This window comes from Balaenoptera ricei, chromosome 8 (genome assembly GCF_028023285.1).
Source record: "Balaenoptera ricei isolate mBalRic1 chromosome 8, mBalRic1.hap2, whole genome shotgun sequence".
NCBI classification, from domain to species: Eukaryota; Metazoa; Chordata; class Mammalia; order Artiodactyla; family Balaenopteridae; genus Balaenoptera; species Balaenoptera ricei.
The window spans coordinates 70,095,803-70,110,374 of NC_082646.1; the positions used below are offsets into that span (position 1 = coordinate 70,095,803).

The window sequence follows — 14,572 nt, forward strand, 5'->3', positions numbered from 1 at the left end:
AGGTTTAGTAACCTGCCCAAGGTCACACAGCCAGTGCAATGGGGACCAAAATTTGAAGCCAATTCCTAGATCTGTGTGACTTCACGGCTGCCAGGCTAAAAAAGACTGCATATTAAGTCACCTGTGGCATTTGAATGGTGTTTAGATTGTGACATTGAAACAAAGGTACACTTCCCCTCTTTTGGTGTATTTGTGCAGAAAAGGCAGACTACTTAACACTCTATTTTGTTTTGTGTTCTTGGTGGCCCATTTTACTCTATTTTCAAAACAAACCTGTGGCTAAGGTCCTAAGATGTTAGGTGTGACCCACTCAAGCCTTTCCTAGGGGAACTGCCCCACCCTAGTCGTTCATCTTCTTGAGAGGGGGGGGCAAGATTCACCTCTCCCCTTTGGTGTCAGTCTTCAAAGACTGTGGGGACCCAGAACGCCTCACCTCTCAGACTGGTTATATGAAAATGAGAGGCTCTCTGGGGGCTGGGTTGATCTAAACTGCTCTATAGGTGTGTTGGGGGCTCTGGCAAGAAGCTGATCTGGTTTGGAAGCCTGGAACTGGACCTGCCAGTTTATCTGGTTTTCCTTTGGAATGTGCTCTTGTTGGCCTGCAGGCAGAGTAAGTTAGCCCCCTCTACCACCCTGAAGGCCTGGATATGGAAATGCCTTCATGTTGGGGGTAGGGTTTTTAGGTAGATGACCTTTGGGAGTACTTGGGAACAAGGGAGATGGGGTGAATTTCTCCCCTCCCCACCCAGGTGACCAGCTGGAAAATATGTTTTAGGCAGTGATGTGTGATGGACAGTGGCAGGGGCAGAAGGGAAAAGAAAGTTAACTGCTTTCTTCAGAGCCCTTAATAATCAGGTCTCTGAAATAGACAGGCAGGGACTTTGAAATGGGATTGCTAATGGGGTTGCTACCCATCTTTGATGTCATGGTTGGTCTTTAGTGGAAGGTTGTGGGATAGTTGATACTGTCTTACTCTTGTTCACCTAATTCTGCTGACTCTGGGCCAAAAGGGGTTGGGGCACTGATGGCCAGTTTCTAGGACTTGTGCTCCTGTCTTCCCCTCCTTCCCTGTCCTGGTTTGCCCCCTTCTTAAGAGTTGTCATATATTTCCCAGTGCCTTTTGGGTACCTCTGCTGTTAGCCATTTTGGTGTTGCCCTAACGTTGTGTAGATCTCTCTCGTGCTATATATATTAAGCAAATATAAAAGCATGGCTTTGAACTCAGACCCAGGTTCCAGTCCCAGTTCTGCTTATTGGCTGAGAGGTCTTGGGGAAAATTATTTAATCTCTCTGGGCCTCTGTCTCCTTATCTGAAAAATGAAAATAAAAAGGATAAGTAAAATATGATGGAATATGGCGAATGGCCCACAGTGAGCTTCTCCATTGGTTGCCCCAACCCATTCTGAAGTCTCCTGCTTCCTCTGTCCTCCGGTTCTCTGTCCAAGATCCTGAGGGTTTTGTCCTAACCAGAATGGACCAGTCTGACAGGAGCTCATTTATTTGCTTTTCCATCTTCCTCCTTTGGGTTTAGTTTTAAGCTTTTTTCCAGCTTCCCTTCTTGCTGGATTTCCTGCTCTGTTGTTTTTCTCTCTTCAGGCAATTTCCCTTTTGCTTTCATATTTTCACACACACACAGCCACACAGACACACACACGTGCTGTCCGCTTTTTTCACCCTTTCTCCTCTGCTTTTATCACTTTGAGATCTTAAAGAGACTGCCCCTTCAGTTTCCTAGGTTTCACCAAAAATGGTCATCAGCAAAGCACCACTTCTTGGTTCTGCTGTCTTTCACATTGGAGAGCATCGGATCTCTTTACTTAGGGAGTTACCGGCACTTCCGGTAACTATTTTGAAAAGACATAACTCATCCTGATTCTCATTACATTTTTGAATTTGTGGAATTACATACATTTCTTCCACTTACCTGTTTGACCTTGGGCAACCTCTTTATTTTTTTTGAACCCCAGTTTCTCACCTGTAAAATGGACATAGTAGTGCCTTTCTCATGGGTTATAGTGAGGGTTAGCACGATGCCTGGCAGAGTATCTCATTAATGTTATCTGCCGATTATAATTACGGCTGTGATTACATCACCCAGTAGCCATGACTTAGAGTGCCAAGTATCTCTTCTCTTAGCATCTTTCTGTCTTTTTGAAGGAGGGGGACAGGAGCAGTGCCTTATTTTTATTTATTTTAGATTTTCAAAATTTTTATTATGAAAAGTTCAGTATAGTAGAGGGCAGTGAACGTCCCTGGACCATCATGACTTAGCAACAATCATCACCCCGTGGCCATTCTTGTTTCTTCTAAATCCCTGGTTCCTTTTCCACTAGATTATTTTGAAACAATCACAGATGTCATACCATTTTATCTGTAAAGGTTTAGTATGTATTTTAAAAATATAACTCTTTTTAAAAAACACCAACTAATATCATCACGCCAATATTTTAATAATAATTCCTTAATGTAAAATATCTAGTGGCTCTTTAGTTTTCCTTGATTGTCTCATCAGTGTTTTCCCATAGTTGGTTTGTTTAAATCAGGGTCCAAACAAGATCAAAGGTTATCTTTGGTTGTTCTGTTTCTTAAAGCTCTTTGAAGTTCTCTTCCCTCCTTTATTCCCCCTTGCGGGTGATGTGTTTATAAAAGCCTGTTTCTCTTGTCCAGTTTCGCTCATTCTGGATTTTGCAGTTGCATTCTCTTAGTGCTGTTTATCATGCGCCACTATCCTCTGTATCTCCTATAAATTGGAATTTAGACCTAGAAGCTTGGTCTGTTTGAGGTTTAATGTTTTTTGTTTTTTAAGGCAGGAATATTTCATAACTAGCAAGCCACCAGGAGGCACGTGGTGTCCAGTTGTCTCTTTCTTTGTGTGTTAGCCACCGATTTATGATCTCTGCCTGTATCTGTTGTTTCATATGGGCTTCGTAAACTGGTCATATTCCAGTCCTCTCGTTCCTACTTCATTTATTAGCCAAAATACTCTTATAGAAACTTTCTGGCATCAATTGTTTGGTTAACCTGGCATATAGTTGTACAGAAAAGGCAGGTATGTGGTTTCTTTTGTTTGTTTGAATATCATTATGCAATCGTGGATTTAAAATTGTTGGATGTTTTTGATTCCGTGTAGTTTCCTCTTCTTATTGATGCTCAAATTGTACAATCTTTGGGCAGTGGGAGTTTTGGCTCCTGTGTCCTTTTGATGTGACCCTTATTGATAGCAGCTTCCTTGCTATCCTGTGTCTTGTTTTGTATTCTTGGATTTAGAATGAACCATTTCTGCAGAGCTTGGTTTCTTTTAGTGGGAAATGCTATTTCAGAGCTACAACTTGGGTAGGGTCTCTGTCACACACCCCTCGCCCCCCTCAGAAATGGATCCCACCTATCATGTCAACTTTTTGGTCCATGATAAAAACTTTCCTTGCACACTTGTCTCATGTTTGGCCCCTTTGGCTCTCCTTCTGCCATGTCCACTCTTGTGCTTGTCGTCATGTCCTTTTCTCCCTTACGAAAAAGGCCAAACTGAAGAATTCCCCCAGGACAGTTCATGGCTTGACTCTCATCTTGAAGGCCAAAGCTCACATTAATTTAGGCTTCACAGAAGACTTTAATCATTGCTTTCAGTTCTGTCTCCCTGATGGTTTGTTCTGCGCCTTGTTTAAATAACCAGAAGGTGAGAGATTCCTTATCTTATTACCACTCTGAACCATTCAGACTGCAAGCTATATTTTGATGATATTGTTGGGGTCAATTTACACACATGTGTTTGAATAAATACTGGTTGAATTAAGTTTTGTACCTTTCTCTTCTAAAGTGTTTAAAATAGAATATATTTAATCTCTCACTCATTTAAAGAATTTATCACTAATACATTATTTTTATAAGCTAAAAAATTTTAAGGCTCTGTAGTTTTAGGCAGCTTTATGCACTGGAGTCCTAGATGGGACACAGCTATTCTGCTGTTGTGGGAATACAATAGTAAGCCTTTAAGTCTAAAATGAGTGTTTTTTGTTTAATGAGTCTCCTATTAGACTTATTTTTAGTAATTTCTGTCTTTGCTTTTTGGAAATTGTTTGATGCCCATGTTGGTGCATCACAGAATATGCACTTAGGCCAAAAGAAAATCTCATTTTAAATATATCTACAGTGCTCTCTTCAGAGGTTCCATTCAGGCCTGGAGTTTCAGTTTCAGTAATACTTTTTTGTTTTGTTGGTGAAACAAAGCCGTATGCGTTCACAGTCCAGCCAACACAGCCTCACAACAGAATGAGTGAGTAGTACTGAAATTATCATCATTCATGACATCCCTGAGAAATTAACCAGCATCCTGTCCTGTGAAACTTTGTATACTCATTTAATATCCGCACCACACCCCTTCCCACCGCCGCCCCCCCCCCCCTTTTTTTTTTTAAGGCAGTAAGCTTCATTTAATGGTTCCTCTGTGTTAAGGAAAGTACAGTAGAGTAGGGGTTTATTCCCTTCCCCTTCCTCCAGGGGCACAGAGAGAGGGTGAGGAGGCCTATAATTTACAGGCGGGCCTCTGTGCCCCGAGGTTAAACTCGTTTCACAACGGGAATTTTCTTTATGGTCCTGTGGCTACCTAACACAGGGGAGGCAAGTGGTAAAAGCTACCAAAGAAAAGCTGGACTGGAGCCACTGACGTCATGTCAGTAAATCTGTTGGAGGAGCCCAGCTGGGCAGCGCCTGTCAGGCAGCCCTTGCACCTTGGCCTTGCCTGGTCAACTGGTCTTACTGCTTCTTCCATCCCCCATGGCCCCCCTCCCCCCCCCCAACCCCCGCCATTTTTGTCTTCTTTTCCCCCTTCCCTCTGTGTGACTGGACTGGTGTTGAAACCTGTAAACGGTTTGAAAGCCACCCCTGAAACTGGTCCTGTTCTTAATGCCCCTAGGGGGAGGGGCAGGGAAAACCCAAGGATTGGTGGGCCAGGGAGGCTTGAAAACTTTTCGCTAGTGGGCTTTCTTGATGATGAATGAATCTGTGGGGCCGTCACGGAGCGCAGCTAGAGGTGCCAGCTTCTGACTCTACTTTTAGAGAGTTTTGCTTTTCAGGACTGATGTGCGTGTGTGTGTGTGTGTGTGTGTGTGTGTGTGTGTGTGTGTGTGTGTGGTGTGTGGAGGGGGGAAAGAGAAGACTGGTTAGAGGATGGGTGGAAATACTGAACTGCAGTCTTCCTGTAGAGGATGATTTAAGAGAGTGAGTTCCACCATGAGTCCTTTATTACCCATTACTCATTGGTCAGCTAACCCTGAACTCTCCCTGGTTTGCAACTGTAGCAGTTAAATTTAGAGCTACATGCTGCTTTCCATCTTGGGTATTTAGAGTCACAACCCCAGATGCGCCTGAATTAAAATATTGCTGTGCTAAATCTATTTTTACATCTAGGGGAATGATATCTAAAAATAAACCTCATCCCACCTGTTATTCACTTTTGGGAAGTTTGGATGCTATCAAGTCACAGCCCACAGATTAGGCTTTTGATCATGGCTTCAAATGTGGTGTCCACATTCTGCTTTTCCTGCCCTTGGTGTGATGTTTTCATCGTTTCATTAACCATTGTCCTCCTGTTTATTTTGCTGTGAATAGTCATTTGCAAATAAGAGTGAAGCATAGGTTCAGATTGGTTTTCAAGTTCCTGAGTCTTAGGGTCAGAAACGTATTAAAAGCAGTATCTTATCCATGAATCATTAGATGAGTCAGTTCCTGAAACCACTACAAGCCTCATAGTTCTTGGCTACAAGCAAAAGCAGGAAATCCAGGCTTCAATAACTTCCTTTCCCAGTCCTGGCTATAGTCGCATTGGTGGTTAGGTTCTGCTGCCTGCCTTTGTAAGTGGTAGAAAGATGTATGTCTGAGGAACAAAGACACTCAAGTCAATTTACTGAAACTGTTTATAATTTGTGGTCTTGCTCTGAATGTCAGGCTGCATTGGCATACCCTGCCCCGCGCAACTCAGCCAGAAAAGACAGCTGGCTGGGTCCGCTGAGGTGCCCCCAGAAATGCACAGGAAATGTTTCAGGGAGCTTTAGTTAAGCGTCCAGTGAATCCTAAAACTTGAGGGCATGCAAGCAGACATTAGGGGCAGAAAGCTCTGGAGTCCATATGCATAGCTGAAGTATCAACTTCTTTTGTTTTGCTCGCCTAGTCGGGATGTCAGAGGAGGGAGAGAGAGAAAGAAAGGGAAGGAGGGAGGGAGGGATGGAGGGAGGGAGAGGAAAACACACGAGTGCCAGCCCGCCCGAGCTCTGGCCTGGCTCTCTTGCTCTTGCTTTTTCTTGCAGTTTACTTCCTTATGTACAGGGTCTTTTTTTTTTTTTTAATTCCTTTTGCAGTGTTTCAGGCCAGTCTTACTGACTTCAAAATCAATTTGATAACTCTTTTATTAAATATTGTAAAGAGTGAGGGAGAAACGTGAAATGCTGCCTCCCAAAGTCATGGGTCTCCACACCCTGTATGTATTTATTCTCTTTTATGAGCAGCACCCCCCTTGTTTGCCTTCATAAGTGGGGGCAGACTCAGGCTGGTGTCTCTCTGCTGCTTTACGGTTTGCTGGTGAGTTTATGAACTTTTTCCATCTTAAAAAAAATTAAAATTGAGTGTGATACGTTTTCAGTTATTAACTCTAATGTTCTTCTCCGATGCTAATTGGTGTTGGCCAGCTGGGGGATTTGAGAAAGTGGGACTGAAACTAGACTTTTTTCCACTAGGTTTACATGGAGTCATTGGAAGTTCTGATAGGAGTCTAAAAATAGAGTGGGTAGACAAACCCTGTGAAAAAGATGAGGAAACAGAAGAGAAAAATGAACCGATGAGCAGTCACATATTGATGCCGTCTTTTAAACTGAGCTTGTTTCCAATTCATAGTTAGCGATGGCTCAGAAAGGTCAAATTCTATTTCAGCCTTTGTAAAGGATAAAGTAAAAGCAAATGAAAAAGTTTGCCTGCCTTCTTAATGAAGCCTGGCTGATTCAGGGCACAGCCAGGCTGGTGGGTGCCACTTTGTTCTTACTTGTTGTTTGTATTTTGTGTTTGGGTAACTCTCTATTCAACTTCAGTCTGAGCTGAGAGGTTCTGATGAGTTTTTGAGAAAATTGGGCTCATCTTCATTTCAGAGGTTGGACTAAGAGTCATAATATCTGACTTTGGTTTTCCAGATTTCAGGCTTGTCCAAAAAAACCCGTTAGTCCTAGGTGAGTTTATTAGGAAATCACTGAAAATATATTCCCCTTATTAATGTGTGAAGAGTAACTGTCTAAACTTGGAAGAGATTTTTTTCTTATGTTGTAAGAGATACAAACCCAATTATTTTTATTTGTCCTGCATTGATCTGAGAGTTAATTTCTTTTTAATGTAGCTTTCAGGCTGGGAGTGCAGATTGAATCTTGAATTGCTTACCCTCTCTGGACCAAGTTGTTCAGGCTCAGGGATTGATTCATTAATTAAAATCAATGTAAATGGATTTGTAAGCCTCCTGTAACAGATTATCTTATTAGCAACCACACAGAGCAGCCCATGATCTGGGAGGAATGTGATTGTTGCCCTAGGTGAAGTAGACCCCCCACTGATGGACTCTTTGGGTCTACTTTATGAAAAACCCAGACGCTTTTGTAAGGAAGGAAGGAGCCTTGCTTAACCTTTACACTGAACAGATTCTTCCTATGGAGAATTATTTTCAGTATGTCTGCCCCAGAGGGCTTTAGTTCTGTGTGTGTATTTCTCTACCATGACTGTGTCTCTCCCCTACCTCTGCATTCGTGATTCAAGGACATTTTTGTGTACTGGCTGGGTTCTGCCTGTTTCCAGGCAAGATTCCTGCCGAGAACCCTCCTGTAAAGAGGAAAGGAGGAACCAGAAATAAATTCCTATTTGATAACAATAAAGTGCTTTTTTTCTCCGACCCAAGCAACCAACAGGCAAACTACAAAGAAGACATTTATCTGTTATTTGAGGATCTGGCTGTACAGCTGTGCTTCCTTGGAGTGATGATAAGAAGACAAGATGGTACCTTTGGAAACCTTGTGGCTTTAAAAAAGGTCAGAGTTCATTAAGCTGTTGTCATTTATATTGTCATTTTTTGTAATTGTGCCAGTCAGGTAGATATCCTCTATAGTTAGACCAACTTACCCACCTTCTCTCTGATGTTTGGATCAAAGGGGGCTGTCTGATCCAAGCTGAGTTGAGCTCTCTCTCCTGAATCTTTTGGGATTGAGACAGCAATCCTAGTTGGTCTTTGATGGTCACCTAGTTGGTCACCCTACAGTTCAGGGAAAAGCTAACTGGGGAGTAGATGTTTGACCCATGGGTACACAGAAGCATAGAATTAAAACTGCTTTGCAGAGAGAAGAGAACAAAGCTGTTGTGCAGAGGAGGACATGAGAGACCTTGGGAATAGTCTCATTTCCGGATGGTTTTCCATTTCCTGGTTTCCATTTCCCATGAGGGCTGGCTGCAGTTCCTGATTCGGGGTCATCTGATAGACCCCTTGGCCTTATAATGAACCCACGTTCCCCTACCCTTTTTTTTTTCCTTAGGTTAGTGGGAGTGGGTTTCTGTTAATTGAAACCAGATGGTCTCTGGCCGACTAGTTTGCTGGGAAATAAGCCCTGTGTGGTGTTCTGGAGAGGCCCTACTCAGTGCGATAGCACACAGCTTCTGCTTGGTCTGCAAGGGCGGGGCTGCTGTCCTGGACCCAGTTCTCCAGTATGGATTCCGTCTGAGGGAACTAACCAGGTAGTAACAATAGGGTGACCCTCCTAACCTGTGTTTCAGACTGGAACATTTCCAGGCCTTATGTAGGCCTTTCTGCTGCCTGGTTTGCCATGTGGTTTAGGTTGTGCGGTGGCTTGGTTCAAATGTGGCAGGTGAGGAATTTTCCCAGTCATACCCTGGGGCACTGAGGAGTTCTGGTTGGCTGAGCACCTGGAAGGAGGCAGGCCAGGTGTGTCATTAGACCTGGGTGTCCTGCCTAGTGGCACCACCCTTCACTTCCTCCCCTGCCATCTCTGATCAGTGTGGAAAAGCATGCGCTCAGTGGCCTTTGGCAAATGCTTCCTGATGATAAATCCAGTGTGTATATTCTGCACGTGCTTCAAGCTTCCTCTGTCAGGGAACCTTCCAGGTTCATTTTATTAGCAAATGGATTAAATAGCAAACGCCTCTCTTGAGGAGACCTTATTATAAGATGTGTGTGTGTGCCCCTGGGGATGGTGTCAGAAACAAAAGGCCTGCTTCATCTGCAGTTCCCCAGATTGGAGGGCAGTGGGGGTGGCAGTATAAATGAGCAGGGAGGAAGATTTAGGTGACACTTAACATTTAGAAATAACAAAGTAGAAGTTGTTAAAGAGGATAGAATTTGTTTTGGAAAACCCTTACCGTGTACATTAGGAGACATATGCAGTATTTGTTGGCATCTTTTACAGATTGGAAGCCATTTTTAGTTTAGGCTTGATATAACACGTTCTACCTGCGGGTTTGTTTTTTTTTTTTAACTGAGAAAGTTTGGAAACTTTTCCTCCCTTTTTTTTTTAATTGACGTATAATTGATGTATAATATTATATAAGAAAGTGATTCACAGTTTTTAAAGTTTATACTCCATCTATAGTTATTATAAAATATTGGCTATATTCCCCATGTTGTGCAATATATCCTTGTAGCTTATTTTATACATAATAGTTTGTACCTCTTAATCCCCTACCCCTATACTGCCCTTGCCCCCTTCCCTCTCCCCACTGGTAACCACTAGTTTGTTCTCTATGTCTGTGAGTCTTTCTTTTCTGTTATAGTCACTAGTTTGTTGTATTTTTTAGATTTCACATATAAGTGAGATCATACAGTATTTGTCTTTCTCTGACTTATTTCACTTAGCGTAATGCCCTTCAAGTCCATCCATGTTGTTGCAAATGGCAAAATTTCATTCTTTTTTTTTTATGGCTGAGTAGTAGTATTCCATTGTGCACACATACCACATCTTCTTTATCCATTCATCTGTTGATGGATACTTAGGTTGCTTCCATGTCTTGGCAATTGCAAATAATGCTGTTATGAACATTGGGGTGCATGTATCTTTTCCAATTAGTGTTTTTCGGTTGTATGCCCAGGAGTGGAATTGCTGGGTCATATGGTAGTTCTGTTTTTAGTATTTATGTTCTGCCTGTTTTGCTTGTATATTTAGAAAGCGGAAACCTGGAGAGTTTTTTTTTTTTTTTCTTTAAATTGAGAAGGGATTGGAAAGGGGGACAATGTAGAAATTTGTTGGGACATGGACATGAGGGGTTCAGATTTAGACAAGTGTGTTCCCAATGTCACATCTAGTAAAAACATCTAATGTTTACATGATGTTTTACAATTTACACAGTTCTTTTAATAGATTCACTTATTTAAACCCTCACAACAACTTGGTTTGTATAAGTAAGGAAATACAGTCCAGGAGATTAGGAGGCTAACCCAGGATCACACAGCCAATAAGTGGTTAAACAGCAAGTGGGTAAACCATCACTGGGATGCCACTTAACCATGCTTGTGGGCCTCCTTTGCTCTGCTTCTGTACTTCTGTCAGCCTTTGTTGTGAGAGGAGAATATGTTAGGACAAGGCTGCAGGAAGGTGATGTGTGGGTAGGGGAGGGAGGTCTGGGGGTGGGAAAGAAGTGGTTTTAAACTACCAGTTCAAACATGTCTCTCTGTAGTATTCAGAGCACAGAAAAGAGCAGGAAGGGACTCAGACGCTCTTGTCCACTGGATTTAAAACCAGGCTGAATATCTTTGTCACCTGGAGAGTTAAAAAAAAAAAAAAAAAATACTGACTCCTCCTGTTCACCTTGGATCTTCTAAATCAGAATGTCCAATGGTGAAGTTTGGACCAAGGTTCTGAAACCTTCCCAAGTGATTCTTATGAGGTATCTGAGCCCCCCTCAGTTCTGGCCCCACGTCTCTTTAATTAGAAAAGTTCTGTAAAATTTAGCTACTTGGTATTCCCGGGAGCCTGTTAGAGATGCAGACTCTGAGACCCCCCACTCCAGGCCTGCCAAATTAGAATCTTGACTTTAACAAGATTCCAGGTGAAGAGTATGCACATTAAAATTTGAGAAGCACTGCTAATGTCCCAGCGAAACGTCAGGGGCCTGTGGGGTAGGGCAATTGCACATATTCTTTCTCAGTTTGTCATTTGCCTTTTTCACTTTCCCTGTTACATAACTTTCCATGAAGAAATTAATTTTACATCAAATTTATCAACTCTTCCTTTATGGTTTCTAGGTTTTTCATTTGCATGCAAAGGACTATCTTACCCTGAAATTATTGGAAAAATGTCTTCCACATAAAAAAAAAAGAAGTCATAATATACTTTACATAGTTGAATATGTCTAGATTTTGTTTGGTATGGTAGAAAGAGTGAGGTAGAGATCCAAACCTTTTAACTTAATGCTTGTCTTGTCCTAACACAATTCATTGACTCTTTTCTCTATAGATTGGTAAACTAAATTCACATGTGCTCCATTATCTACCTGGAGCTGTAATTACCATAGCTCTGTGAGGGGTTTTGCTGTATAATTCAGCTACTCACTTTTCATCACTTTCTTCTTTAAGATTTTTTTCCTGGCTTTCTTCACAGGTGTGTTTATCTGTCTGTTTACACTTTTAGACGCTTTTTTGTCTAGTCAAAAAATTTTTCAGAAACTATTTTTATTGGGGTTCTGTTAAGTTTATAGATTAGTTTAGCCTCATTCTATTTTTAAACATATTTTTGTCTTTTCTAAATCATATATACTAGTTATTCAGAAAATTTTTTTCGTAACAGTCACACCAACCTTTGTAACAGGTGTTTTGCAAGTTTTAAGAATGTATCTTCTGTAGGGTTTGTCTTCATAGACACTCTCTCTAACTAACCATCTTATCTGGTGGGTGCCCATCCCGTCTCTTCCCCAGCCCAGCTGCCTGTTATCCTGAATCATGTTCCTTTCCCTCAATAAAATTCATTTGTTGATGCTCTGACTGCTAGATTGTAAGCCCCACAAGGGAAGGTTCCAAGTCTGTTTTAGTTTCCAGTGGAATTGCTCAGTGCTTAGAAAATTCCTGGCAGTTGGTGCTCAATGAATATTTGTTAAATGAGTTGGAATGAGTGAAATCCCAGTAACCAGAGCTTCTGGCCCTCTAGTTGAAGATTAGCTTCATGTGGGATTGTGTGGACTTGGATTCCAGTTAGAATTCAGCCCATAGTTTGAGAAATTATTCAAATGGATTAAAGTGAATATATGGTTTTTGAGGGAAGCAGTAGTTATCTACCAATTGAATCAAGGACTGGCCTGGAGTGTTTTAATCTATGAAAGCTGACGAAGTGGTAGAAAGTCACAGTGAAGCGTGGAGATTGATGATGATCGATAGATAGCTAGTGCAGGTCTCGTCCCCGGCCAGTCCTTTGGTAAATAATGCTCCCGGTCACATCCCACCACTTTGGGTTTAGCAGCGTCTCTCTGATAGATCATTCTGGTTAGGTTAATTTTTTTTTTTCTTTAACTAGGGAAAATAAAATATTGCTGCAAAGAACTTTGGACCTTTTTTCTATTACTAAAAGTCCCTTACTGAAATTCATATCATCTATTTATTAAACCCTTTCATTTTGGGTACAGATACCCAACTTGTGAGCACCTTATGGGCAGGAACAGAATCTTAATTCATTTTTTTTTTTTTAAAACAAATTTATTTTATTTATTTATTTTTGGCTGTGTTGGGTCTTCATTGCTGTGCATGGGCTTTGTCTAGTCGCAGCGAGCGGGGCTACGCTTTGTTGCGGTGCGCGGGCTTCTCATTGCGGTAGCTTCCCTTGTTGCGGAGCACGGGCTCTAGGTGTGCGGGCTCAGTAGTTTGTGGCACACGGGCTCAGTAGTTGTGGTGCATGGGCTTAGTTGCTCCGCGGCATGTGGGATCTTCCCAGACCAGGGCTCGAACCCGTGTCCCCTGCATTGGCAGGTGGATTCTTAACCACTGTGCCACCAGGGAAGCCCCTTCATTCATTTTTATAACTCTTAACATCCAGGTGCTTGACAAAACTCAAGTAGTGAGAGAAAAATCAAAACTGTAAACGTACCATGTGTTTTAAAATGGTTGGAAAAGTGACGTTTTATGTGCAGTGTGCAATGGAAATAACTTTTACATATGTTCTAGTTTCTGCTGGCTTTCTTAAAAGCCACACGGATCTTTAGACTTTCCCTCCTATAATGGAAGAATTTCTAGAAATTGTGTTTCTTGACTCATTTATTTTTCCCTCACTCTGAAACGAGAAGTGTGGGGTATTTCGATGGAGTTGGTCAGACATTTAAAACACTGCGGCTTTGGCTCTGTAGTTTGTGATTTCAGGTCTATATTTGGAATAAATTGAAACTCCAGTGCTATTGGAGGCTTTTAACACATTTGGTGCCAAGGGGCTTGGTTTTGCAGATTATAAGTAGTTCAGTTGATTGTTTCTTCAATAAAAATTATTTTGAAAACAATCACAGTAACTCCACCGCATGATTCTGTGGTCATCTCCTTGAGCGCCATTCGAGATACCTTGAGAAAGTCTGTCTCTGACACTTGCCTGCCTTGTGGTTCAGCTTTTGAGCGAAAAACCATGGCACTTCCCCACTGATGACCCTGTCCCACCCGCTTTGAATTTGTTTGCTTCTTCGTGTGGACAGTGTACACTGTTTGAAGAGTGTATGTAAGCCCGCTGTGTTTTCTTTAATAAAACTGCATTTATCCTTGTGTAGACAGATTGTGTTCTTTGAGTCTAAATTCTTAGAGAACTCTGGGAACTGTTTACTTAGATCTTTTTTTCTTTCTTTAAATAAAGCACTTCCTCTAGTTTATCAACTTTAAAACTGTTAAAAGTCAGCCGAAAAAGGTGGTTGAAGGGAGAAGGCCCTATTCTGGAGTGGTTTGAATTTGGTAACTGTATTTTGGAGTGATAAGGGCTTTTACTTCTCCACAACCTGTATCAAACAAATCAAAACTGTAAAATGAAACACAGGCTAAGGTCACAAACCTAAATTAGGCCTTTCCTTTGACCTCGGAAGTCAGGTTTTTGGAAAACCAAACAGGGAGGCTTGAAGACATGAGGTGCTGCTATATTAAAAGACTTTTGAGTAAGGGGCAAAGTTGAGTATTTGGAGCAGGTTGTGCCTGTGGGTTCTCACTGCTTTTGGATTCCAAAAGGTGGGGTGACATTTCAGTTCATTATATGCTAGGGTCTGTGTTGGGTGGTGGGGACTCAGAGAAGGATGAGAACTCTCGGCTAGTTCAGGGAACTTCAAGGAACTCCAGGGTAGTGGGAGGGAGAGAGTTGTGTTAAGGACACCGTCCCAGTCTTCTGTGGTGAAGGATGTGATAGGGAGGTGCAGGGTCTGCTGGAGAAGAGACTCGGGGCCGGGGATCCTGAGTTCCTCCCGAAGCTCAAATAAAGAGAACTTAGGTAGGGTATGCGAGCTGCTGCTCTTTATGGTCTCCTGGACTATGTAGACTACACTCAACATGAAAAAGATGAGTTTCTGTAAGAAATCCTATCCAGAAAGTGACAAGATGATG

The 14,572-nt window shown here is 42.0% G+C and overlaps 1 protein-coding gene across 4 annotated transcripts in view; it reads left to right on the top strand.

The window, feature by feature from the left end:
* TEAD1 (TEA domain transcription factor 1) overlaps nucleotides 1-14,572 on the top strand; it is a 264,165-nt gene that overhangs the window by 13,991 nt on the left and 235,602 nt on the right. The window contains exons 1-2 of one of the 4 annotated variants that reach the window (XM_059931154.1): nucleotides 6,503-6,570; nucleotides 7,922-8,051. The exons of the other annotated variants lie outside the window; for them this stretch is intronic. Of the exons in view, the coding sequence (XP_059787137.1) occupies nucleotides 8,001-8,051 (51 nt within the window). The 5' untranslated portion in view covers nucleotides 6,503-6,570; nucleotides 7,922-8,000. Of the gene's footprint in view, nucleotides 1-6,502; nucleotides 6,571-7,921; nucleotides 8,052-14,572 lie in introns of those variants that run through there. 4 annotated transcript variants of the gene reach the window in all.